We start from the raw sequence: 25,335 nt of genomic DNA on the forward strand, positions 1-25,335 counted from the left end.
ATTGATTTGAAAATTGGTATATAGTTTTATCATGACAAGTCACAGATCAAGTTTGAATTTTGTTCCGGTCTGGTATTTTGTGCAGAGTTATGATTCTTGGACTTAGAAAATTCACTAAAATAATCAGTTTTCAAGATTTTTATTCGTCATGGTTGAAGATATCGACTTGATATTTGTTATTTGTTATATAGTTTACACCATGACAAGTTATATTATAGATCAAGTTAGAATTTTGTTCCATTACATTGAATTTTTAACGGGTATGGAACTGTGTATTGCCATGCAATACTCACAGAATGCTTGTTTTTTTACTGTTGGATATCTGTCTCATTGATGTTAACACCATAACTTCTTTTATTCATACACATTGACAAACATCACTTACATTGTGATACAAAACAAATTTAAGAATCATACAAGCTTTACAGTAAAATACTTCAATATCTATTGGGAAATTCAGGGCAAGTAACCTTTTTCTGGACAAGTAAAATTTATAGTTTTACTTGCCCGGGGATAAATGCTCACAACAAATATTTCAACACCCCTGAATGACATTATAGCCCAAAACACAAAAGAGTATGTGCCTTTCAATAAATTGTGTTACCTAATTATGTACAGACATGACCAAACTCATTAATCTGCAACGGTAGATGAATTAGCTATGATTTTTGACATTATTATTAAGTTAAAATAAATAAAATGTTGGTTCTAAACATATATCATTGTTTAAAAATTGCATACTAGATAATAGTTTATTATTAGCTGCATTATTAGCTTGGTTAAAAATATGCCCCAAAACTTCGTTGTAATAGTATTGTCTAGATAATAATCTCACTTCATTTGCATCCTTATCAAGCGTTACATGGTTTGATTTTAGGCAAAGAATGTGCTCATCATGTTTAGTTTTTGGAATGAAAGTCAGCAGAAAAGTAGGGACGTCAGCATTAAGACTGGTTATGTTGACTGATTAGACCTCTTATACAAGTTAAAATTAAAAAGATGATGCACATTACTTTTTGTCTCGCCTGTGACGAAAGTCGCAGAATGCGAGACTTAGGGATTGCATTTCATGTGATGTTGACGATGACGACAGTGTCAACAACTGTTAAGTTTTCTGCTTAAGATAGTTTGATTTTAAGGCCCTGCCCCCTAGGTCATGGTCAAGTGAATTTGAATTAATTAGGAAATTTGAATATTTTAAAGTTGTCTGCTTAAGTTAGTTTGATAGAAACTACTTGCGATAGATCAATGATATTTTGTATGAAGTTGCATTATACTATCAGTAATTTATTATTACTTAATTATTAGTTAAAATTTGCAAAATATGGAGAAAACAACCTAAAATATTCAAAAATGACTGAAACCATGCGATGTCATTGCAAGTACTTTATCACCACTCACTCATATTGGAAACCAAAATTTCAAGAATTTTCAAATATTTTAGATCAATAAGAGCTTCCATCTAGAAAACAACTGTTTACTTAAAATTTGAAAACAATGCATTACATGCTGTTTTTATAAAGTTCTAAATTTCCACTTACGTGGAATAACATATTTGTGTTTAACTTTCTTTATTATTTTTTTGTAATTTTGTAGCATGTAATTGAGAGAAATCGAAAAGTAATCATGTACATTTGTGTACATACAAAAATCAGAGTAATCGATTATTTATCGAATACACAAAAATCCTTCAAGTAATCGATTATTAATCGATTACATTTGTCAGTAATCGTGCCCATCCCTGATTATGTACATTAGAGGGTCTGTCCCCCTAGGTCATGATCCAGTGCTCTTTGAATTAATTAGTATGTTAAGTTTTCTGCTTAAGTTAGATTGATAGAAACTACTTTCAATAGAAAATGATACTTGCTATTACGTTACATTACTGTCTGTACATCTCAGTTTGTCAACCATTTTCAGGTCCTGTCCACTAGATCATGGTCCAGCGACTGTATAAATAAGCAATGTTGCTGTCCATCAGATTGTTTTTTATCAGAATTTTATGCCTACGGAAGAGACATATCTCTATGCCAACAGTTTATTTATCTATGATATGATATCTCACAGAATTAAGGAATATTATCATTACACTATTTCGTTTGTTATTTATAATAATCTTTTTAAATTGACATTTTGTCACATGCCTTTCTTTGGATGTTATCTCGATTGCGAATTAGAGGTTTTCCAGCAGCAAAATGTAGATCAATGCTTCATCAAAATTTTGTCTTTTTCGAAATTTTCTATGAATCTTTGTAAAATTTCTGATATACGTTTTAGTATAAATCAAACTAAGAGTTCCGAGTCAAATCTGGTAGCTAATGCTGCTATATCATGTGAAGATATTGATATACAATGTTTAGTGATTTCCCACGAGACAGCTATCCACCACAGACCAAAAGACGAGGGTTTAATTAAACAATTACAACTCACTGTTTGCCTTCAAAATGATACAAAAACCACACTGTCGCATGGTGGTTCAAGTTTATTTTATACTGGGATCTCACATTTTTTTAATATTATTGTAATTTTCTATTGATAGGAACCAATGGAGAAACTGAAATTCATGCAAGACTCTTGAAACCATTCAAAGGAACAATTGAAGCATCAGCAGAAGGAGCCCATAAAGCTGTGAAGGAAAACACACCATCAACAAGTTTTGATGAATCACAGACAGTAACCCAGCAGCCTAAAATAATGTTACCTTCAGTTACCACTGAATCTCAAGTTGAACCTCCAGTAACCACGGAATCTCAAGTTGAACCTCCAGTAACCACTGAATCTCAAGTTGAACCTCCAGTAATCTTGCAGCAACGAAACCAAGCATTAGAACAAGCAAGAATGGAAATTGAAGCCATGCTTAAATCTAATGTTGATTTACATGACAAAGAGGAGTATGCCACATTATTGTTATGGGATTTTGCAGGAGATGAAGAATTTTACCACACACATCAAACTTTTTTATCACAAGATGCGATTTATCTTGTCGTAACAAAACTCAATGAGGCTGACGACAAAAAAGCAAAAGGTAATATATCATATACACTTATATGCGGCCAAGCTTAGCGAAAGGTAGTGCGTGCGAGGTAATCAGTCAAACAAACTTTATTAGATTAACTCGTAAAGGAGTGATCGTTTTCATTGGCCAATTCAAACCTTGGTCCTCACACCTGCGAAAATAGAACATGCGTACTATAAGTTGAATGGACTGATCAGTATTCACGTAGCCGGTCAATGTTGTTATAACCTCCATCGTCGTATGCACGTACATTATTGTGTTCTTGATTATCCCATAGCAATTCTAGCTTTTCAATGATACATGTATGTGCATGTAAAATTATATATTCACTCTGCGGACAAAGTTTTTAAAATTTTAATAACTTTCTTAAACTATCCTTGATTTCTACCAAACTATGACAGAAGCTTGTTAATGATCATAAGATAGTATTCAGAAATAAATTTTGTAAAAGACAAAATTCCTGTTTTTCAGTATTTTATATTATTGATAGATGGACTTGGTTTTTCTGCCAGTTAACATTACATTCACTCTGTGGTTAACGTTTTTGTCAAGTGAGCCTATGACTTTTGTCGCATTATTGTAGGGTGTACATGTCTAGCTGGCAGGTGTCATCTGACTTTGACCTCATTTTCATGGTTTAGTGGTCAAAGTTAAGTTTTTGAGTTTTGGTCTTTTTTTATAATACTATATGCAATATAGGTCAACTATATTTGGTGTTTGGAAATATTTTATGATCAGTCGTGCAGTTTTGTTTGACCTTGACCTAATTTTCACGGTACATTGCTCAGTGTTAAGTGTTTGTGTTTTGGTCTGTTTTTGTTAAACTCTAAGCAATAGGTTATATATAACTATATTTGTTGTATGGAAGAATTGTTAGCTGTACGTGCCTGCCTGGCATGGTTCATCAGACCTTGACCTCATTTTCATGGTTCATTGGTCAATGCTTAGTTTTCTTGGTTAATGTTGGGATATGTGACAGTTGTAATAAAGCTTTATATTTAGGACTATCAACAAAATATCAATGATTAGGAAAGAAGGCGAGACTTTTTAGTGTGTGCACACTTGTTAAAATTTTAATAACTTTTTTAAACTATCCTGGATTTCTACCAAACTTGGACAAAAGCTTGTTATTGATCATAAGATAGTATCCAGAAATAAATTTTGTAAAAAAACAATCCTGTTTTTCAGAATTTTATTTATAAATGGACTTAGTTTTTCTGCCAGTTAACATTACATATTCACTCTGTGGTTAAAGTTTTTAAAATTTTAATAACTTTTTTAAACTATCCTTGATTTCCACCAAACTTGGACAGAAGCTTGTTAATGATCATAAGATAGTATCCAGAAATCAATTTTGTAAAAAAACAATCCTGTTTTTCAGTATTTTATTTATAATTGGACTTAGTTTTTCTGCCAGTTAACATTACATATTCACTCTGTGATTAAAGTTTTTAAAATTTTAATAACTTTTTTAAACTATCCTTGATTTCCACCAAACTTGGACAGAAGCTTGTTAATGATCATAAGATAGTATCCAGAAATCAATTTTGTAAAAAAACAATCCTGTTTTTTTCAGTATTTTATTGATAAATGGACTTGGTTTTTCTGCCAGTTAACATTACATTCACTCTGTGGTTAAAGATTTTGTCGAGCGAGCCTGTGACTTTTGTCGCATGATTGTAGGGTGTACATGTCTAGCTAGCAGGTGTCATCTGACTTTGACCTCATTTTCATGGTTTAGTGGTCAAAGTTAAGTTTTTGAGTTTTGGTCTTTTTTTATAATACTATATGCAATATAGGTCAACTATATTTGGTGTATGAAAATATTTTATGATCTATATGTCAGTCAATGTTTAGTTTTCTTGGTTAATCTTAGGTTTATGTGACAGTTGTAATAAAGCTTTATATTTAGGACTATCAACATAATATCAATGATTAGTAAAGAAGGCGAGACATGTCAGCGTGTTAAGATTTTAATAACTTTCTTAAACTATCCTGGATTTCTACTAAATTTGGGCAGAAGCTTGTATATAATCAAAAGCTAGTCTCTAGAAGAAAATTTTGTAAAAATATATTTCCTGTTTTTTAGTATGTTACTTATATATGGGCTTAGTCTTTCTTCCAGTTAACATTACATACAGTCTGCAGTTAAAGTTCTTAAAACATTTATAAGATTCATAAGGTAGGCGAGACACTAGGTTCCGCGTAACTCTTACAAATTTTTGTTAAACCAATTATCCATTCATTTCTATGCTAGTAAGTAATTTTGTTTACTTCGAAACAGTGACAAATCTGCTGAATCAAATATTATGCTATATGAAAAATAAGGAAATCTGCTTACTGGTATTTTAACATTATATTCTGCATTAATTTAGACATGTTCAAAGCAGATATAATAAACGCATCCAATAAGTTCAATACTTTTGTGCACAAGATAATGCAATGTTCACTGCGCTATGACAGAGTTTCAAATGACGTAATGTTGCTTGTGATTTGCCATGAATTGACTCGATAAAGTAGTTAATTATTTTGTTGTCTCTATTATTTAAGTGATTTTCATATTTTTTAATAATTACAAAATACCTTTGGACTCAACTTATATTTAGACAACTGTCTGTTGTTATATACAACCTGTACGATTAAGAGTCTGACATATTGTATAGACAACTGTATGTTGTTATATACAACCTGTACGATTAAGAGTCTGACATATTGTATAGACAATTGTATGTTGTTATATACAACCTGTACGATTAAGAGTCTGACATATTGTATAGACAATTGTATGTTGTTATATACAACCTGTACGATTAAGAGTCTGACATATTGTATAGACAATTGTATGTTGTTATATACAACCTGTACGATTAAGAGTCTGACATATTGTATAGACAACTGTCTGTTGTTATATACAACCTGTACGATTAAGAGTATGACATATTGTATAGACAATTGTATGTTGTTATATACAACCTGTACGATTAAGAGTCTGACATATTGTATAGACAATTGTCTGTTGTTATATACAACCTGTACGATTAAGAGTCTGACATATTGTATAGACAATTGTATGTTGTTATATACAACCTGTACGATTATGAGTCTGACATATTGTATAGACAATTGTATGTTGTTATATACAACCTGTACGATTAAGAGTCTGACATATTGTATAGACAATTGTATGTTGTTATATACAACCTGTACGATTAAGAGTCTGACATATTGTATAGACAACTGTCTGTTGTTATATACAACCTGTACGATTAAGAGTCTGACATATTGTATAGACAATTGTATGTTGTTATATACAACCTGTACGATTAAGAGTCTGACATATTGTATAGACAATTGTATGTTGTTATATACAACCTGTACGATTAAGAGTCTGACATATTGTATAGACAATTGTATGTTGTTATATACAACCTGTACGATTAAGAGTCTGACATATTGTATAGACAACTGTCTGTTGTTATATACAACCTGTACGATTAAGAGTCTGACATATTGTATAGACAATTGTATGTTGTTATATACAACCTGTACGATTAAGAGTCTGACAAATTGTATAGACAATTGTATGTTGTTATATACAACCTGTACGATTAAGAGTCTGACATATTGTATAGACAATTGTATGTTGTTATATACAACCTGTACGATTAAGAGTCTGACATATTGTATAGACAACTGTCTGTTGTTATATACAACCTGTACGATTAAGAGTCTGACAAACCTGTACGATTAAGAGTCTGACATATTGTATAGACAACTGTATGTTGTTATATACAACCTGTACGATTAAAAGTCTGACATATTGTATAGACAACTGTCTGTTGTTATATACAACCTGTACGATTAAGAGTCTGACATATTGTATAGACAATTGTCTGTTGTTATATACAACCTGTACGATTAAGAGTCTGACATATTGTATAGACAATTGTATGTTGTTATATACAACCTGTACGATTAAGAGTCTGACATATTGTATAGACAACTGTCTGTTGTTATATACAACCTGTACGATTATGAGTCTGACATATTGTATAGACAATTGTATGTTGTTATATACAACCTGTACGATTAAGAGTCTGACATATTGTATAGACAATTGTATGTTGTTAAATACAACCTGTACGATTAAGAGTCTGACATATTGTATAGACAATTGTCTGTTGTTATATACAACCTGTACGATTAAGAGTCTGACATATTGTATAGACAATTGTATGTTGTTATATACAACCTGTACGATTAAGAGTCTGACATATTGTATAGACAATTGTATGTTATTATATACAACCTGTACGATTAAGAGTCTGACATATTGTATAGACAATTGTATGTTATATACAACCTGTACGATTAAGAGTCTGACATATTGTATAGACAATTGTATGTTGTTATATACAACCTGTACGATTAAGAGTCTGACATTTTTTATAGACAATTGCATGTTGTTATATACAACCTGTACGATTAAGAGTCTGACATATTGTATAGACAATTGTATGTTGTTATATACAACCTGTACGATTATGAGTCTGACATATTGTATAGACAATTGTGTGTTGTTATATACAACCTGTACGATTAAGAGTCTGACATATTGTATAGACAACTGTATGTTGTTATATACAACCTGTACGATTAAGAGTCTGACATATTGTATAAACAATTGTATGTTGTTATATACAACCTGTATGATTAAGAGTCTGACATATTGTATAGACAACTGTCTGTTGTTATATACAACCTGTACGATTAAGAGTCTGACATATTGTATAGACAATTGTATGTTGTTATATACAACCTGTCTGATTAAGAGTCGGACATATTTTATAGACAACTGTCTGTTGTTGAAGACTGTACATTGCCCTCTATCATGTCCTTTTATTATACCCCATGCAACCAAGTTGCGGAGGGTATAATGTTATTGACCCGTCCGTCCGTCAGTCCGTCCGTCCGTCAGTCCTGTTTCTTGTCATCGCAACTCCTCTCAAACCACACAACAGAATTTCACGAAACCTTTTCAGATAATAAGGACATACTATGTAGTTGTGCATATCGACGGGAAATTGCGATTCAATTTTTTTTCTAGGAGTTACGCCCCTTTGAACTTATTTACTTTAATGTACTACTGCAACAGTTTGTCATCGCAACTCCTCTTAAACCACACAACAGAATTTCACGAAACCTTTTCAGATAATAAGGACATACTATGTAGTTGTACATATCGATGGGAAATTGCGATTCAATGTTTTTTTTCTAGGAGTTAAGCCCCTTTGAACTTATTTACTTTAATGTACTACTGCAACAGTTTGTCATCGCAACTCCTCTCAAACCACACAACAGAATTTCACGAAACCTTTTCAGATAATAAGGACATACTATGTAGTTGTGCATATCGATGGGAAATTGCAATTCAATTTTTTTTCTAGGAGTTACGCCCCTTTGAACTTATTTACTTTAATGTACTACTGCAACAGTTTGTCATTGCAACTCCTCTCAAACCACACAACAGAATTTCATGAAACTTTTTAGATAATAAGGACATACTATGTAGATGTGCATATGAACAGGAAATTACGGTTCAATATTTTTTCTAGGAGTTATGCCCCTTTGAATTTATTTGCTTCAATGTACTTCTGCAACAGTTTGTCATCTCAACTCCTCTGAAAACACACAACAGAATTTCATGAAATTTTGTAGATAATAAGGACATACTATGTATATTGACAGGAAATTATTATTCAATATTTTTTCTTATACAATTTTTTTTTCTTATTCTTATTTAATTTCTCCAATGACAATGTGGGCACGTTGGGTATGTGAGCGTGCTCACTAAGGTTCTTTAATTATTTTTGGCTTTGAGTTGCTCTCTCATTGATGTGTATTCAAGGGAAACCTCCACAAAAAGTCCAATTTGTTTTTACTCTGACTAATAAGCAAATTGTCTCTACAATTGTACACTGATTGAAGAAATTATTGGATTCAGACCAGGGAAGTTGTAATACATGACTATCATTGCATATGATGCACTATCATCTTAACTTTGGCAAAAGAGGTCTATTACAAAAACATATATACCACAAGTACCAGCTAACATAAACCTATGGCAGGCCCTTTAGCTATTTATTCGAATTTCAAATTATCTCATAAGATATATGATATCTCATATAATATTTAAGATTTATTTAAGATATCTTAAAGTATATGAATTATCTTATAAATATGTTTTGTATAAGAGATATCTTATATAGTTCATTGGATATCATATTAAGAAAATTATATGAGATATCTTATAAACTACATGTATAAGACATCTCATAAATTATTTCAGATATCTCGTGAACTATATAAGATATCTTATAAACTTTATAAGATATCTTATAAACTTTATAAGATATCTTTCAAACTATATCAAATATCTAATGAACTATTATATAAGATATCTTATAAAGTTTATGAGATATCTTGAAGTTAGATTAAATAGCAAAACGGCTGGCCATATTAACCAGTGAAAAAAAATTAAAAATATTTCAAATAGAACTGGCCAATTGTTGAATTAAGAAAAGCAATTACAAAAGTATATATATATATGCTTAATTGATAAGTTATTTAAAGCAATTGAACCAGTGAACTTTAAAATTATTTGGATCATTTTCATATCTTTTGAAACAGTTCCATAATGATGACATCGTATTTCAGGGGGGGGGGGGGTCTCATTTCATGAATGGTCTATCATTAACATTATTTTCAAAAACGCTCAAACTTTTGTCTTTTGCGGAAAAAAGAGCAAAATATAAAATAATTTCTTTTACAAAACAAGTTTTAATCAACATAACCGGCTCTGCTTGGCGATCTGCTTTTACCATTCAAATTCATTCATCAATGTTATATAAAATTTGCTCTTTGCAGAGGTCTGTTTTGACACCCATTTTGACAAAAAGCATATTTTTGATCAACCTGCTGAGCGATCTACTTTTACGAGACCACATACTCTCTTAACATTTTAACTTCAATTGAATCCGGCCGCTAAAATTGTTAACCTCATGTTGACATAATTAAATCGTTGTTAATAAAATGCGATCATAGTCAGCATTTTTATCCGGATTTTACTATCTTTTGACGACAAACTTTGAAAAATTATAGTTGCCGTAATTGGTGACGGAAACTTTTCCGGAAATACCGATTTTTGTTTTATTTTCCTGAATTGGGAATTTATATTTACAAATTTTTTTTTGGGGCCAATGGCCGATTTAAGGGCCGTTAAGCGACCCTAAACTATATAGTGGAATCATCCCTGCAATTAGTGCAAAGAATCCAATAACCATGGCCAGTCCACTTCATAAAACAAAATAGGAATATATAAAGTAGGGAAAATATGGTAGATTTTTAATAATCACATCTTCCCTAGAAAAAAAAAGAAAAAAAGACAGACATCAGTCAAACTTTAACAATTTTATTTTCAAACCTATTTGTTTTTAAGGGCAATGTTTTCTGATCTTTCCATTGGTATGATTAAGGCAACAGAAATTATGGGCTTCATGGTCGATAAAAGTATTGAATCCATTCAGAAAACAATTTGATGAAATAAAAATCTGCATAATATCAAAGAAAAATTGGTTCTTAAAACATTAATAAAACTTCAACCTGACAACCTCAGTAGCAATGTCATAAGGTCTTTTCAAATGAACTTTGGTAAAACAAACATCTAAATTACCCACAAAATATATATAAGTCACAATAATGAATGTGACCAGTCCATTATAAAGGACCATGAAACTGTCCACAAATAAGTCTTGGTTTCTTGTCATTCTATCGTCCACCGCCACTATGGTAGAACAAGCATCTAAATTACTCACAAAATATTTTACTCACTATAATAAATGTGACCTGTCAATTAGAAGAAAAAATATCTCTCTTATTTACCTAGCAGTCTGCTGATTGTAAATTCAACTTTTCATCATACTATCAAATGAGGTGAATGTACCAAAGAGATCTGACAATTACATGGCAAAAAAAAACAAAAAAAACCAACAACATAGAGCTAAAGACAAAGCAACAAGATCCCCACTAAAACCGGGGGTGATATAGTTATCAAAAGTACCAGGATTATAATTTTATACGCGCGTTTCGTCTACATAAGACTCATCAGTGACGCTCAGATCAAAACAGATAAAAAGCCAAACAAATACAAAGTTGGAAGAGCATTGAGGACCCAAAATTCCAAAAAGTTGTGCCAAATACAGCTAAGGTAATCTACTCCTGGGGTAAGAAAATCCTTAGTTTTTCGAAAAATTCAAAGTGATATCTGGTGCCTTTGAAGGGTAGGTAGTTCCTGCTTCACATATTGCACCCGTCGTGTTGTTCACGGGAGTATACATTGTGTGTAAAATCTTATTAAGTGATGTCATAATCAGGGAAAAGAGGACAGGATTGTAGTTACGACTATTGGAACATATTTATCATCATTGGTAAAACAAACATTCCATAATAGTCGACCAACTTGTGATGGAGTCCATAAAATGTTCCATGGGATAACTTTAACCTGAACACTTGGACCCCATGTTTCAAAGGTTATCATGATGGGAAATGCAAGCTCTGGCAAATCTTCATGACTAAGATACATTTACCCCATATGGAGACCCTCTAGACACAATATAATTAATCAAAGTACTGAAGTACTGACATCGGATGACCACAAGTTCTTGTGGATGGTCACAAGCACTTGTCTCAGAAAAAAAAATCACATCTTTATACTTGAAAGTGAGATAAATGTACAGAGATATATTTTTTTCTGAGACAAGTTTGTGCGTGGATGATGCATAAATGACAGGGAATTCAACCTCACCGTAATCATATTGTAGTGATACAAATCAGTATACTCTGTTTGTTGTTATATATTATATAAATATTTGCACATAACAGTTACATATATATATAATTTTCATCCATTGTATATCTTTTTGTTCTACTAGTGCAGTGCAAGTGCATGATGGACACTCTTCTGTAATAATTCGATCTTATAGATAGGATTTGAGTAGGCATTCATATTTTCTTGCAAAACGTTCTTTTCTCGAGATATTCTTCCGCATGCGTTAACACAATTTTTATGTATGTCAGTGCATATATATTAATGATTTTTGTCGAGCCTGCAACTTTTGTTGCAGAAAGCTCGACATAGGGATAGTGATCCGGCGGCGGCGGCTACGGCGGCGGCTACGGCGACGGTGTTAGCTCACTTCTTAAAAGCTTTATATTTTAGAAGGTGGAAGACCTGGATGCTTCATACTTTGTATATAGATGCTTCATGTTACGAAGTTTCCGTTAGTCACATGTCCAATGTCCTTGACCTCATTTTCATGGTTCAGTGACCACTTGAAAAAAAAGTTCATTTTCATGGTTCAGTGGTCAAAAGTTAAGTTTTTGAGTTTTGGTCTTTTGATCTAATACTATATGCCATAGGTCAACTATATTTGGTGTATGGAAATATTTTATAATCTTTGTGTCAGTCGCGCAGGTTTTATTTGACCATGACCTCATTTTCACGGTTCATTGCATAGTGTTAAGTTTATGTGCTTTGGTCTATTTTTCTTAACCTATAAGTAATGTGTCAACTATATATGTTGTATAGAATCATTGTTAGCTGTACATGTCTGCCTGGCATGGTTCATCTGACCTTGACCTCATTTTCAAGGTTCATTGGTCTTTGTTTAGTTATCTTGGTTAATGTTAAGTTTATGTGACAGTTGTAATAAAGCTTAGCTTTATACTTAGGACTATCAACATAATATCAATGATTAGTATAGAAGGCGAGACATTTCAGTGTGTGCACTCTTGTTTACTTATATATATATTTAAAACGACTAAACATTTTCATATTATTAATTTGTGTTCTAAAAAATATTTTTATGAGTGTTCATTGAAGAAATGAATTTATAACAAGCGATAAGGAATGTTATTTTGCACTCGATAATGTTCTCGTATTTATACTATGGGTTACCAGTCAAAAACGAAAGTCAAATCTCTGTGGCAACAATACATCGGAATGCCCTTACCGCCATCGTGATGTAAAAACCGGTAAATATGACTTGAAGTGTAAGATAGATGTGCTGATAAAAAGTCTTTGCTTTGTAGAGATGTTTCAGTTGTGGATGAACTCAATACATTGCTACTGTAGTACCACTGAAGTGCTTGGAAGTATTGAAGAGAAGAATAAGTGTCTTTATCCACCAGTGGTTCTTGTTGGTACACATAAAGACAAAGTTGAGGCTTCTGAGGAAGTAAAGGTATATATTAGTATACATATTATGCACAGTTTGTCATCGCAACTCCTCTGAAACCACACAACAGAATTTCATAAAACTTTGTAGATAATAAGGATATATACTTTGTAGATGTGCATATCGACAGGAATTATGATTAAACTTTTTTTTCTAGTAGTTATGCTCCTTCGCTTTGAACTTAAACTTTTTGCCATACAGTACTAAACAGTCCGTCTGTCAGTCCTGTTCTTGTCATCTAACCTCCTTTGAATTTTTATACCCCAAGCAACAAAGTTGCGGAGGGTATAATGTTTTTAACCCGTCCGTCAGTCTGTTTGTCTGTCCGTTTGTCAGTCCTGTTCTTGTCATCGCAACTCCTCTGAAACCACACAACATAATTTCATGAAACTTTGTAGATAATAAGAACATACTATGTAGATGTGCATATCGACAGGAAATTATGGTTGAATTTTTTTTCTAGGAGTAATGCCCCTTTAACTTAAATATTTTACTGCAACAGTCTGTCATCGCAACTCCTTTGAAACCACACAACAGCATTTTATGAATCTTTGTAGATAATAAGGACATACTATGTAGATGTGCATATCGACAGGAAATTACCATTCAATTTTTTTTTCTAGGAGTTATGCTCCTTCGCTTTGATCTTAAACTTTTTGCCATAAAGTACTAAACAGTCCGTCTGTCAGTCCTGTTCTTGTCATCGCAACTCCTTTGAATTTGTATACCCTAAGTAACAAAGTTGAAAGGGTATACTGTTTTTGACCTGTCCGTCTGTCTGTCCGTTTGTCCATTTGTCTGTCTGTCTGTCCATTCGTCAGTCCTGTTCTTGTCATCGCAACTCATCTGAAACAACACAACAGAATTTCATGAAACTTTGTAGATAATTAGGACATACTATGTAGATGTGCATATCGACAGGAAATTACGATTGAATTTTTTTCTAGGAGTTATGCCCTTTAACTTAGAACTTTGGCCTAAATATTCTACTGCAACAGTTTGTCATCACAACTCCTCTGAAACCACACAACAGAATTTCATGAACCTTTGTAGTTAATGAGGACATAATGTGTAAATGTGCATATCCACAAGAAAATTTTTATCAGTTGACTTTTGTAGAGTTATGAGTCTTTGAACTTAGGAATCTAGTGAGATTTTGTTGGTCCAGTGACAATGTGGGGGCGTGGGGTATGTGAGCGTGCTCACAAAGGTTCTTTAATTTAATTCCTTGTTTGATTCACTTCAAACTTTATAGAATGACAAATCATGATATGCAAACATTGCCATTGAAGAAATTTCGTTTTGTTTAGATAATCAGAATCATGACCATGTCACCTTACAAATGTTAACTTTTTTTAAAACCATCCTTGTCGTCGCAACTCCTCCTACTTGATTTTTCTGGATCTACGTGAAAATTTGTGTATTAATTTGTTAGATCCTAATATATAGATGTGCAGGCAGGTATGGTTTTCTGATCCATTCAGGTGTTTTTTTTTAACTATACACCTTTCAACTTAAATTTTTTTTACAAAACCGAACTTGTCATTGCAACTCCTCCTACATGGTTTATTGCGTCCGCTTTAAACTTACAACAATGACAGGTTTTTTTATACGCCCGTCAAAATTTTGAAGGGACGTATTATGGTATACAAATGTCTGTCTGTCCGGCGTAAACATGTCGCACCCTAACTTGAGAACGACTTATCCAAATTTTATGAAACTTAACATAGTTGTTTCTTATGATGGTCAAATGATCTGTATACTTTTTGGTGAAAATAAGATTAAAGCATTTTGAGTTATGGCACTTTGTAACTAAAACAGGGGTGAGTTTTTTTCACATGTCGCACCGTATCTCAAAAACGATTCTTGATTATGGCGTAAAACTTTAAACACTTCTTAGTTATATTAATCTTAATATCTGTATACTTTTTGGTAATGATTCAAAATTTTATTTTTAAGTTATTGAGTATTTTGTAAAAAAGGGGGAGGGTTTTTTTTACATGTCGCACCATATCTCGAAAACGATTTATGATTATTGCTTAAAACTTTACACATGTCTTTGTTATATTAATCTAAAGCTCTGTATACTTTTTGGTGAAGATTCAAAATTTCATTTTTGAGTTATTGAGTATTTTGTAAAAAAGGGGGAGGTTTTTTTTACATGTTGTGCCGTATCTCAAAAACAATTTGATTATTGCTTAAAACTTTACACACTTTTTTGTTATATTAATATAAAGATCTGATTACTTTTTGGTGATGATTCAAAACTTTATTTTGGAGTTATTGAGTATTTTGTTAAACAGGGGAGGTTTTTTTTACATATCGCCCGGTATCTCAAAAATAATTTATGATTATTGCTTAAAACTTTACACACTTCTTTGTTATATTAATCTAAAGATCTGTATACTTTTTTGTTTTGATTCAAAATTTTATTTTAGTGATATTTAGTTTTTTGTAAAAAAAAAAACAGGGTTGGGGGTTTCACATGTCCGGCCGTGTCTCAAAAACAATATATGGTTATTGCTTAAAACTTTCTCAGAATCTAATTTATGATTATTGCATAAAACTTCCAGACAAGACGTCGGGCGTATCATGCGCTCATGGCATATGGTTATTGCTTAAAACTTTCTCAGAATCTAATTTATGATTATTGCATAATACTTCCACACAAGACGTCGGGCGTATCATGCGCTCATGGCACAGCTGTTTATTTCACTTCTTCCATTGGTTGATAACATTTGATTGTGTCAGGTTTTATGTACTTTCAATATGAAGCTTTCTTTCAGACTTATTTAGTTTATTCACAAAATATACTTTTTACGTAGTTACATCAAGAGTCCAAAATCCTCTTGTTTTATCATGTACGGTTTCACTGATAACCAAGGTTCATAAATAGTTGTTCATATATATATACATTTCTTGAAATACAAAAAAATTATGCATTATGTATTTATCTATTCAATTTTGGATACTTGTCACTGACTGCAGTAACGGATTTTATTTTATTATTTTGTTTTCGTTACATCTTTTGATACATTCTTGAACCAAAATTTGGAAGACATTAACATTTTTCAATTTCTGATTAGATATATAATACGAATTGTATATAGAAAAACCTAAAATTGTTTCTAAATAATTCCGACCAAAATATTTTTTTCAAAAATTTTACATTCGAACACTAATTTTTTTAACGATATGCTAAAATCTACATTTGCTTTCTCATTAACTCATAAATACTCTTCCAGAAATTTTCTAAACATTCACAAGTAATAAAACAAGTGGTTATAATCATCTTTTTTCATTACATACATCACATATAGACTGTCGTTTGTTTGTTTCCATTTATATAATAAGTGTTTCGTTTGAAATATGAAATTTAAATTCTCTTCTGAAAAATGAAAAATAAGGAAATACAATTTCAGTAATTTTTAAGATACATATACATTTGCTTACACCAATTGAGTGTTCAGTTTAAGCTTTACAAATAAATTAATATCATAGAATATTTACAATACTCCTAAATGAAATTTCGGACATTTTAAGATGGCTTTTATTTTATGTCAAAATATTAATGTCTGGTTACCAGAAGAATTATTCTTCTGTAAATATCGGCAATGCGATTTCCAAGAGGAACTCATTTTACTGCTAAAACTGTACCACTTTTACTATGAGGTTTGGTAAAGGAGGGGTGAAAGATACCAGAGGAGCATTCAAACTTGTATGTCGAAAATAAGTAAAAACTGATATCCTAGAATGGAAAGCTCATATGCACTACTATCTTTTTCAAAGGTCAAAATATAGGACTGTGCGGCATTTTTTCAATATGTATATGACCCAAACTTCTAAGAGTTTAAACTTATACTAAATATCTGTACTACCTGTCCCTTCACTTTGGGTCTTCCTCAGAATTCAATTTCACCACTATCCATGTGTATTCATACTGGTAAAATTCCCAAGTTCTGTTTCTACGAAATGAAACATATATAGATCATAGCCGTGAACCAGTAGGTAAACAAAACAAAATATCTATGAATATTATAAACTCCCCAAAAGAGCGTGGTTTGTGAAACAGCTGTAATTACAAAATGCAACCTATAAAAGCATTTATTCAAAAAATCTTGAAAACACTTTTTCTCACAACAAAAGTTTTTTTATTATGATCATAGCCTAAAATTAAACACTGGATATGCTATTACAGTATATTTTATACCCCCACCCCTGATTCAATTTTTAAACAATTCAAAAACAATTTAATACTTTAATTAATGTCAGCTTACCCTACATGTATGTGCATGTTTTCTGACATAAAATGTATAGAACCTGTATGAAACTATTCTGATAACAAATTAAAAGCATTTCAGAATTCAATAAATGGAAAGCTTAGTAGTTAATCATTACAACATTCAAAGTTACATAAAGTATCCAATCCACCTTTAGTCTCCAGTTCACATCTAACTGTATCTATAAAAGTTCATAATATCTGCCTCAAATGGTCTGTTTAGGAATATGACAGTTTTTGTCCATTCATTTGATGTGTTTTATCATTTGATTTTGCCATCTCATTAGGGACTTTCCGGTTTGAATTTTCCTCGGAGTTCAGTATTTTTGTGATTTATTTTGTAGGGCCCCTAATGCTTAAATTACCTGTTTTATGACCCAGGGGTTAGAGCTTTTCCCCTAAGGCCTCATATTTGTTTAATAATTCTGCCGTTTCTGTGATTATGGAATATTTATTAGAATCTAAGGATAGAGTACACTATTGTTAGTTTAATTGAGGTATTTTTTATCCTGAATATTTTAAACTCCTAAAAAGAGGCTTGGTTTGTGAAACAGCTGTATTTACAATGTCAACCTGTAGGCTAATTTCTACAAAAAAAGTATGCTGAAATAAAGCACTTGTGTCATCTTTAATATCATTGACAAAAAAAATATCAAGTTACTAGAACTCTTTCCAATTTTCAAAAATAATGGTTCTATTTTCAAAATTAATCCATTTGTTTTCCCCTAAATTATCTGTTTTCTTAAATCTGTCAAGGCGATAGTTTTTTTTTGTGGGTCTCACCACCTGATATTACCCAACGGATTTTTATGAAAGTTGATATTAACTGACGTATCCTTATATTGTTCCTTGTGTCCAAATTTTCGACAATTGATACGTTGTAGATGATTGAAATTCACACTGTCTAATCGATCAACCTCATGCATTGCAAATTATCCGACATACCTTGATGTAATTCTGAAAGTCTCAATTTTCCAGCGAGATCAATGGCAAATCCTTTAATAAGGTCAGAGCTAAACATTATAATTGAAACATTTTAGCCATGCTGCGTCTGAATTGTGATTAGAAGCAATAAGGACTTATTAATTTGCTCTGAAGTTTTGCAGGTGGAAAGGTATCGGAGTCACACGAGTCATTCCTGAGCAAAAGTGATCAGTATGTGTTGAGTATGTGCGATATAAAAAAAAACTTCTTATGCAAGAATAGGGCGTCATTAACAGTCGTTATTAAAAATTTAAAAGCAAGTTCATGGCCTGATCATCTGATTATTTGGTATTGCTTTATTTATTGCCTGATTGTGTTTACTTTAATTAATTCTTGGTCATGGATGCTAAATGGTAAACTGGTTTTCTGTTGAATCTAAATCTGTGCAATTATCTTTACCATTGATGCATCATTTCTTTCACGTACGCACCTCAATATTTGCAGTTTTTCTGTCTTTTTTTAATGTTTACTCCAATCCTCTGTGATTTTCGATAACACTTTTTTGTACTGACTGCTCGCATCCATTTTCCATTTATTTATTTTTCTGGTGACAAACATTGACGCAAAATACATTTTTCCTACACAATAACAATCTTTCTTATTCCCGTGTTCGTAGGAGTAGACTTTATACGACTTTCAAAAACTAGCCATTATCCGGAAATTTTTTTTTCCAAAGGATCTGTTTAACTATATAGTTAATTAAAACTCAAGCAACTCATATACAACGGGTTTACCATGTTTATTTCACCATTTTCTACATATAAGAAAATGCCTGTACCAAGTCAGGAAAATGAAAGTTGTTATCTATTCGTTTGATGTGTTTGAGCTTTTGATTTTGCCATTTGATTACGGACTTTCCGTTTTCAATTTTCCCCAGAGTTCGGTATTTTTTTTATTTTACTTTTTGCAGCACAAAACTATTCCAAGTTGAAGTTCAACATCCCTGCTTGTGGACTAGATATATTCGTGCTTACTGCAGGGGGCATCATCATTGTCTTGTGATGTATATCCAAACTCATTGTGAAACGGTACTCTAATTTATAATAACCATTGACATATCTTTTATGTTTTTTTCGTCATAGACTTATTGAAGAAAACAACTTTATTTTTTAGATTGAGGATGCATGTAGAGATTGCCTTGATAAATATGCTGAAGATGTTTCAGCTGTTGCACGAAGACACATTAGTGATAAGTACGAGTACTTTATTTCAAACACAGAAGATAATCCAAGTGTATTCCAGCTAATACGACAAAATCTCTTAAACTTAGCCACAACAATGAGAACATGGAATAAAGACTATCCTATTAAATTTATTCAGTTGGAAAAATGTCTACGAGAGAAAAAGAAGGAGTTACCAATTATTTCCTTTAATGAAATTAAGCAAATATCTACTGAAATACCAAAACCATTAAATCATGAAGAACTTATGTTATATTTAAAATTTCATCATGAACTCAGAGCTTTGGTTTATTTTGAGGATCTGTCAGATTATATCATTTTAGATACTCAATGGTTGTCTGATGCTTTTAAATGTATAATAACAGCAGAGAAATTTCAATCAGGTGCCAGACGGCATCTTTTAACGGATGAATGGAATGATTTAAATATTAGAGGAATATTACATAGTGTGGTTTTGGAACATATATTAGAAACAAATAAGAAAATCTTTAAATTTGAGGAAGAGCAAAACTTGTTTCAACATAAAGATCATATATTGAAAGTCATGGAGAAATTTGATATTATAATACGTCCACCTGTATCAGACAGAGATGCCGCTGATACAAAACCTTGCTATTACATACCGTGCATGGTTAAAGATGTACCTGACTGTCCTATACACGAACAATTTAATGTGACAGAAAAAAACTGTACAAAATCCACTTGGTTATGTTTCAAATTTAAATTTCTACCAGGACATTTAATGAATCATTTAATTGCTTCACTGAGCCGGAAGTACGAAATTGCAGAAGTACCTGTCCGTGGACAAACAAAACGGCCAATAGCTCTTTTCAGAGGAGCTGTCGTCTTTAAGTTTCAGAAGACTTCAAAATTAATTGTGATGACATATCCCAATGTGATTCAGATTCAGGTTTGGGATTTTGGGAAACATTGTAACATTGAAAGATGTCTTTTCAAGGACATTGATGATTTTGTTACAAGAGAAATAAACACTATAATATGTAAAAGATTCAAAATGACGACTGTAAAATTTGACAAAATGTTGGGATGTAGCCTTGCAGAACCAGAATGTGTGACAGGATTTTATGAGCAAGATGCAGATTATTTTTGTGAGATGTGTACAGAAACACATATCAATGAATGGTCTGATCATGCACCGATACAGGTAATATATTATTTTAATTGTTTGATAGGAAAGATTTCTTCTCATTCATATTATTGCATCATTTTTAATATATTAGTCTAGAAGTCATTCTTGCATTTATAAAACATGTTTTGACCACTTGTTCTCAAGCTTTTCCTTTGATTCATAAATATTATCCACAGGCACCCGTTTAGCAATTATAAAAAAAATCACTGTCATTTTATTTGGGTTTTTTTTGTATTATCTGTCTTTTTGTATTAAATTGGCACAAATATCTGAATGTCTACTATGTTTTTAAGAGTATATATATGGATATGTCCCCTCAGTCAGGCTTCGGTTGATTTTAGGTAATCCCGTACGAAATTATAAGGCGTATTACGCCTGGAAATAAGGCGTAAACCAGGCGTAAGTGGTAGTTACGTGTCTAGATCCAAGCGTAAGGGAGCAGGAAACGTAAATTTGTAGTCCTTACGGGCGTAGAAAAAAGCAGTTAACCTGGCGTAAATTGAAATAAGCAAGGCGTAAGTTTTCTTGCGGGCGTAAATTGAAATAGGCAAGACGTAAATTTTCTTACGGGCGTAAAACTGTTGGTATGGCGTAAATAGAAATACCCATAATGCTTTGTTTAAAGGATCATGGGATTTTTTTTTCAAAATTTGGCTCTTTGGTTTTAGTTTGTAAAGGTTGGACACATGGCAGCTTCATATATTCAGGGATAATTTGCTTGTTTTGTGCTTTTTGGAAGAATCTGAAATTGGAAATACTGAATCTAATAAATAAATGAAAATTGTGAAATAAAAGGAAAGTAGTTATACATGGTAAATAATAATAATGTGAGTATAACTAAGTTATTTAAAAGTATTATGTTCTATCAGAATTTTTGAAATCCCAAAACCTTTATCCTTGGATAATAACATTAAAATCTTTTACTTTAAGTTAAATTGCAGTATTATCATTTATAAATTAGTTCAAAAGACAATAATTTTCAAAAACAACTTAGTTAAAATGCTATTTCAAGAAAAAATAGTTGTTATAATTCTGATTTAAACTTAAACTTATTTGAGCCATTGTCTGCATAAAATGTATTTATTTCTATATTAGCTTCTTCAATGGTTAATATTTCAAGTTTTTTGTCAAACAATAAGAAATAAAAGCAACAGTACAGAAGTTTGTATCAATACACAAAAGTACACAGCTTAGGGTTAATACACTGAACTAAAATAAGTGTAGTATTATGTAAGGATATTACGCCTGGTTTATTTATTGACCAGGCGTACTCATTTGCATATTACGCCTATTTTTTTGTGAACCAGGCGTACTCATTTAAATATTACGCCTAATTTTACGCCTGGTTTACGCCTTAGTTACGCCTAATTTACGCCTGGTTTACGCCTGGTTGACGCCTGGACATGCATTCAGTAAACACTGCAATGCCGCCAGGATAAAGTATGATTTTTACGCCTGGTTTCCGTGTCATATACGGGCGTCACAGTTCGTACAGGTTTACTCTTATATTGATTTGGTATAATTTTGAAGACTAACATACACTAGATAATTGATATTTAGTTTAAGGATGTTATAAAGTTTTCTTCATTTCCAATTTAACCGCAATATTGGGATGTACCTTTAGTCATGCTTGAATGACTTTTAAATTTTGTTTGTTTACTTATTGAAGTCATTTGTGTGATAACAGTTCACACAGGATCGACATACATATAGTCTATGAAGTCAAAAAAGAAAAGTACAAAGGGATATTAAATTTCTTAAGGCATTTTTTACACAGGGAAATCACAATTTATCAAATTCCTGTAGTTATAGATTATTGCTGCAACTAGATAACATTGTACATTGTTATGTATGTTTCATTAATTATTTATAAATTTAAGTAAAGTAATGATCATTCAATAGTGGTAACTATTTTTTAAATTTTTTTAGCTGACCAAGATTTCTGAAAAAACTCAACATGCTCCAGGATCTCATCTTTCGGTTGAAAACACCAGTCCAATGCAAAGTACATCCACAAAGGTAACACTCTACTGTTGAAAACATACAACATGTATATAAACTAGTATTATGTAAATATATGTAGTTTTGTATAACTCCTAAGTCCAAACAAATAGAGTGAGCAGAAAGGATAAGTATCATCCACAATGCTTAGTTTTCTGTCAAAATTGAATAATTTCTCAAGGTTTACTAATTATTATATTATGTTTTGTATAATTGAACATGATTTATTAATTGCAGGTGCGTGTACGTGTCAAACGTGGTAAGAGAGATTATTCAAATATTTCTGAAGAGCCACCAAGTAAATGCAATTTGAGAGAGGTATATGATATCACAATAATGTATCCGAAACTATGTATAATAAACATTCTGACCGATATAACATTTAGAAGATTGGTATGATTGCCATTAAGGCAACTCTCGAAAACACACCAACGACACAGAAATTAACAACTATAGTTTACTGTACGGCATTCAGTAGTGAGGAAAACCCATACCACATAGTCAACTATAAAAGGCCCAGAAACGCCAAATGTAAAACAATTCAAACGAGAAAACTTACAGCCTGATTTATGTTCAAAATGATATTAAAACAAAAAACAAAATAATATAATATACAACAACAAACGACAGCAACTGGATTACAGGCTCCTGACTTGGGAGAGGCAAACACAGAATGTGGCGGGGATAAACTAGTTCAAGGCACCAATCCTTCCCTTACCTTATGGACAAAGGTTTAACATTACAACATAAGAACAAAATATAAAAATCAGTTGAAATGGGCTTAACTCATCAGATGGATACAAAGCAGAAAAAAACCATCTAGCTAAATCACAGAGTGGACGTGGCAGGGTGCTTTTACATCCCCAAAACAAAAAGAAACAAAGGACGGATATTGGAGTAGCCTTATTCACGATTACGCTGACCTTTTACATACTTTATATAACAATTATTTACTTTTATTATTTGTTTTCAGTTCACCGCAGAGCAGATCAATTTTACAAAGATGGGAATAATTGTGCTTAATATTCTTGCTGATGCTTCTTATGACCTGTTAAAACAAGATATACCAAATCTACGTCCAAGGAGCGATTGTGATATCACATACTTGTACCATGAGCATAGAAAATTAAAAAAGCATGTTCCATCTAAAGGATGGGGAGGGGAATGGCAAAAAATTCAGGTTACAAACATAGCTGTTGGAGATGATATTGAACGTATAAGACTTACAAGGAATGAACTACAACACTCACGGGCAGCTGAACTTGGGGATACACGTTTTAATGAGTTGTGTAACATATTAACTGGTCTCTTACAACGTTTTGATCAACTTAACAAACCAACAAGGCTTTATACTGATCACCTACATGAAATTTTGGCTAAAACTATTTCTGCTGAGGACGTTCAATCAATTGAATATGAAATATTAGGTAAGTTAGAAATCTTAGCCTTTTTAAAAACAGAATTTGTGCACAAAGTTCGTTATGATTGTATCCGTTTATTTTTTTACAACAGTATGAAGGTATGCGAACATAAAACATAAGTATTTAGAGAACATTTTCCATTGCATGATAATCAATATAGCTTCCTTTTCTCCTGGTATAAAAATTGGGTTTCTTTGAAAACTGTTAAAGTAGAACTTAAAACAGAAACTAAAGTTATCTGAGCAGTTGTGATTTATTTTGTTTTCATTTCAGATATTGAAGTTGAAATTGTTCCAACACAATAGAGAAATAAGCTCATGCGTATTTTTTTATTACAAATAGTAATTTCAAAACTTTTAAAGAAATTTACATACTACCTACCATACCAACTTAATGGCATTAGACTGATCATTTTTGACTAGATCCGTGTATTGAGAAAAAAATGCTACCAATTACAGTCTGTCTTAAACCGTCTCTACATAGAGTTATACAAATGAATGAACCAGATGAAAAAGTCAACCAAACTGATTATTCATAGAGTTATGGAATGTGATTGCCAAGATGGAATAGAGAAGAAAACTGTCTATTCATAGAGTTATGGAATGTGATTGCAAACATGGAATAGAGAAGAAAACTGTCTATTCATAGAGTTATGGAATGTGATTGCAAAAATGGAATAGAGAACAAAACTGTCTATTCATAGAGTTATGGAATGTGATTGCCAAGATGGAATAGAGAAGAAAACTGTCTATTCATAGAGTTATGGAATGTGATTGCAAACATGGAATAGAGAAGAAAACTGTCTATTCATAGAGTTATGGAATGTGATTGCAAAAATGGAATAGAGAACAAAACTGTCTATTCATAGAGTTATGGAATGTGATTGCCAAGATGGAATAGAGAACAAAACTGTCTATTCATAGAGTTATGGAATGTGATTGCCAAAATGGAATAGAGAACAAAACTGTCTATTCATAGAGTTATGGAATGTGATTGCCAAGATGGAAT

The 25,335-nt window shown here is 32.0% G+C and overlaps 1 protein-coding gene across 1 annotated transcript in view; it reads left to right on the forward strand.

Annotated features, from left to right (window-relative positions):
• Positions 1–24,632, forward strand: part of LOC139497798 (uncharacterized) — a 112,253-nt gene extending 87,621 nt beyond the window's left edge. Inside the window, exons 11-17 of the mRNA XM_071286032.1 lie at positions 2,540–3,025; positions 13,166–13,317; positions 19,688–20,920; positions 22,835–22,924; positions 23,144–23,224; positions 23,880–24,333; positions 24,601–24,632. Of these exons, the coding sequence (XP_071142133.1) occupies positions 2,540–3,025; positions 13,166–13,317; positions 19,688–20,920; positions 22,835–22,924; positions 23,144–23,224; positions 23,880–24,333; positions 24,601–24,632 (2,528 nt within the window). The remainder of the gene's footprint in view (positions 1–2,539; positions 3,026–13,165; positions 13,318–19,687; positions 20,921–22,834; positions 22,925–23,143; positions 23,225–23,879; positions 24,334–24,600) is intronic.
• The last annotated feature ends 703 nt before the right edge of the window (positions 24,633–25,335 follow it).

The sequence above is a fragment of the Mytilus edulis genome, chromosome 12 (assembly GCF_963676685.1).
Source record: "Mytilus edulis chromosome 12, xbMytEdul2.2, whole genome shotgun sequence".
In the NCBI taxonomy this organism is placed as follows: Eukaryota; Metazoa; Mollusca; class Bivalvia; order Mytilida; family Mytilidae; genus Mytilus; species Mytilus edulis.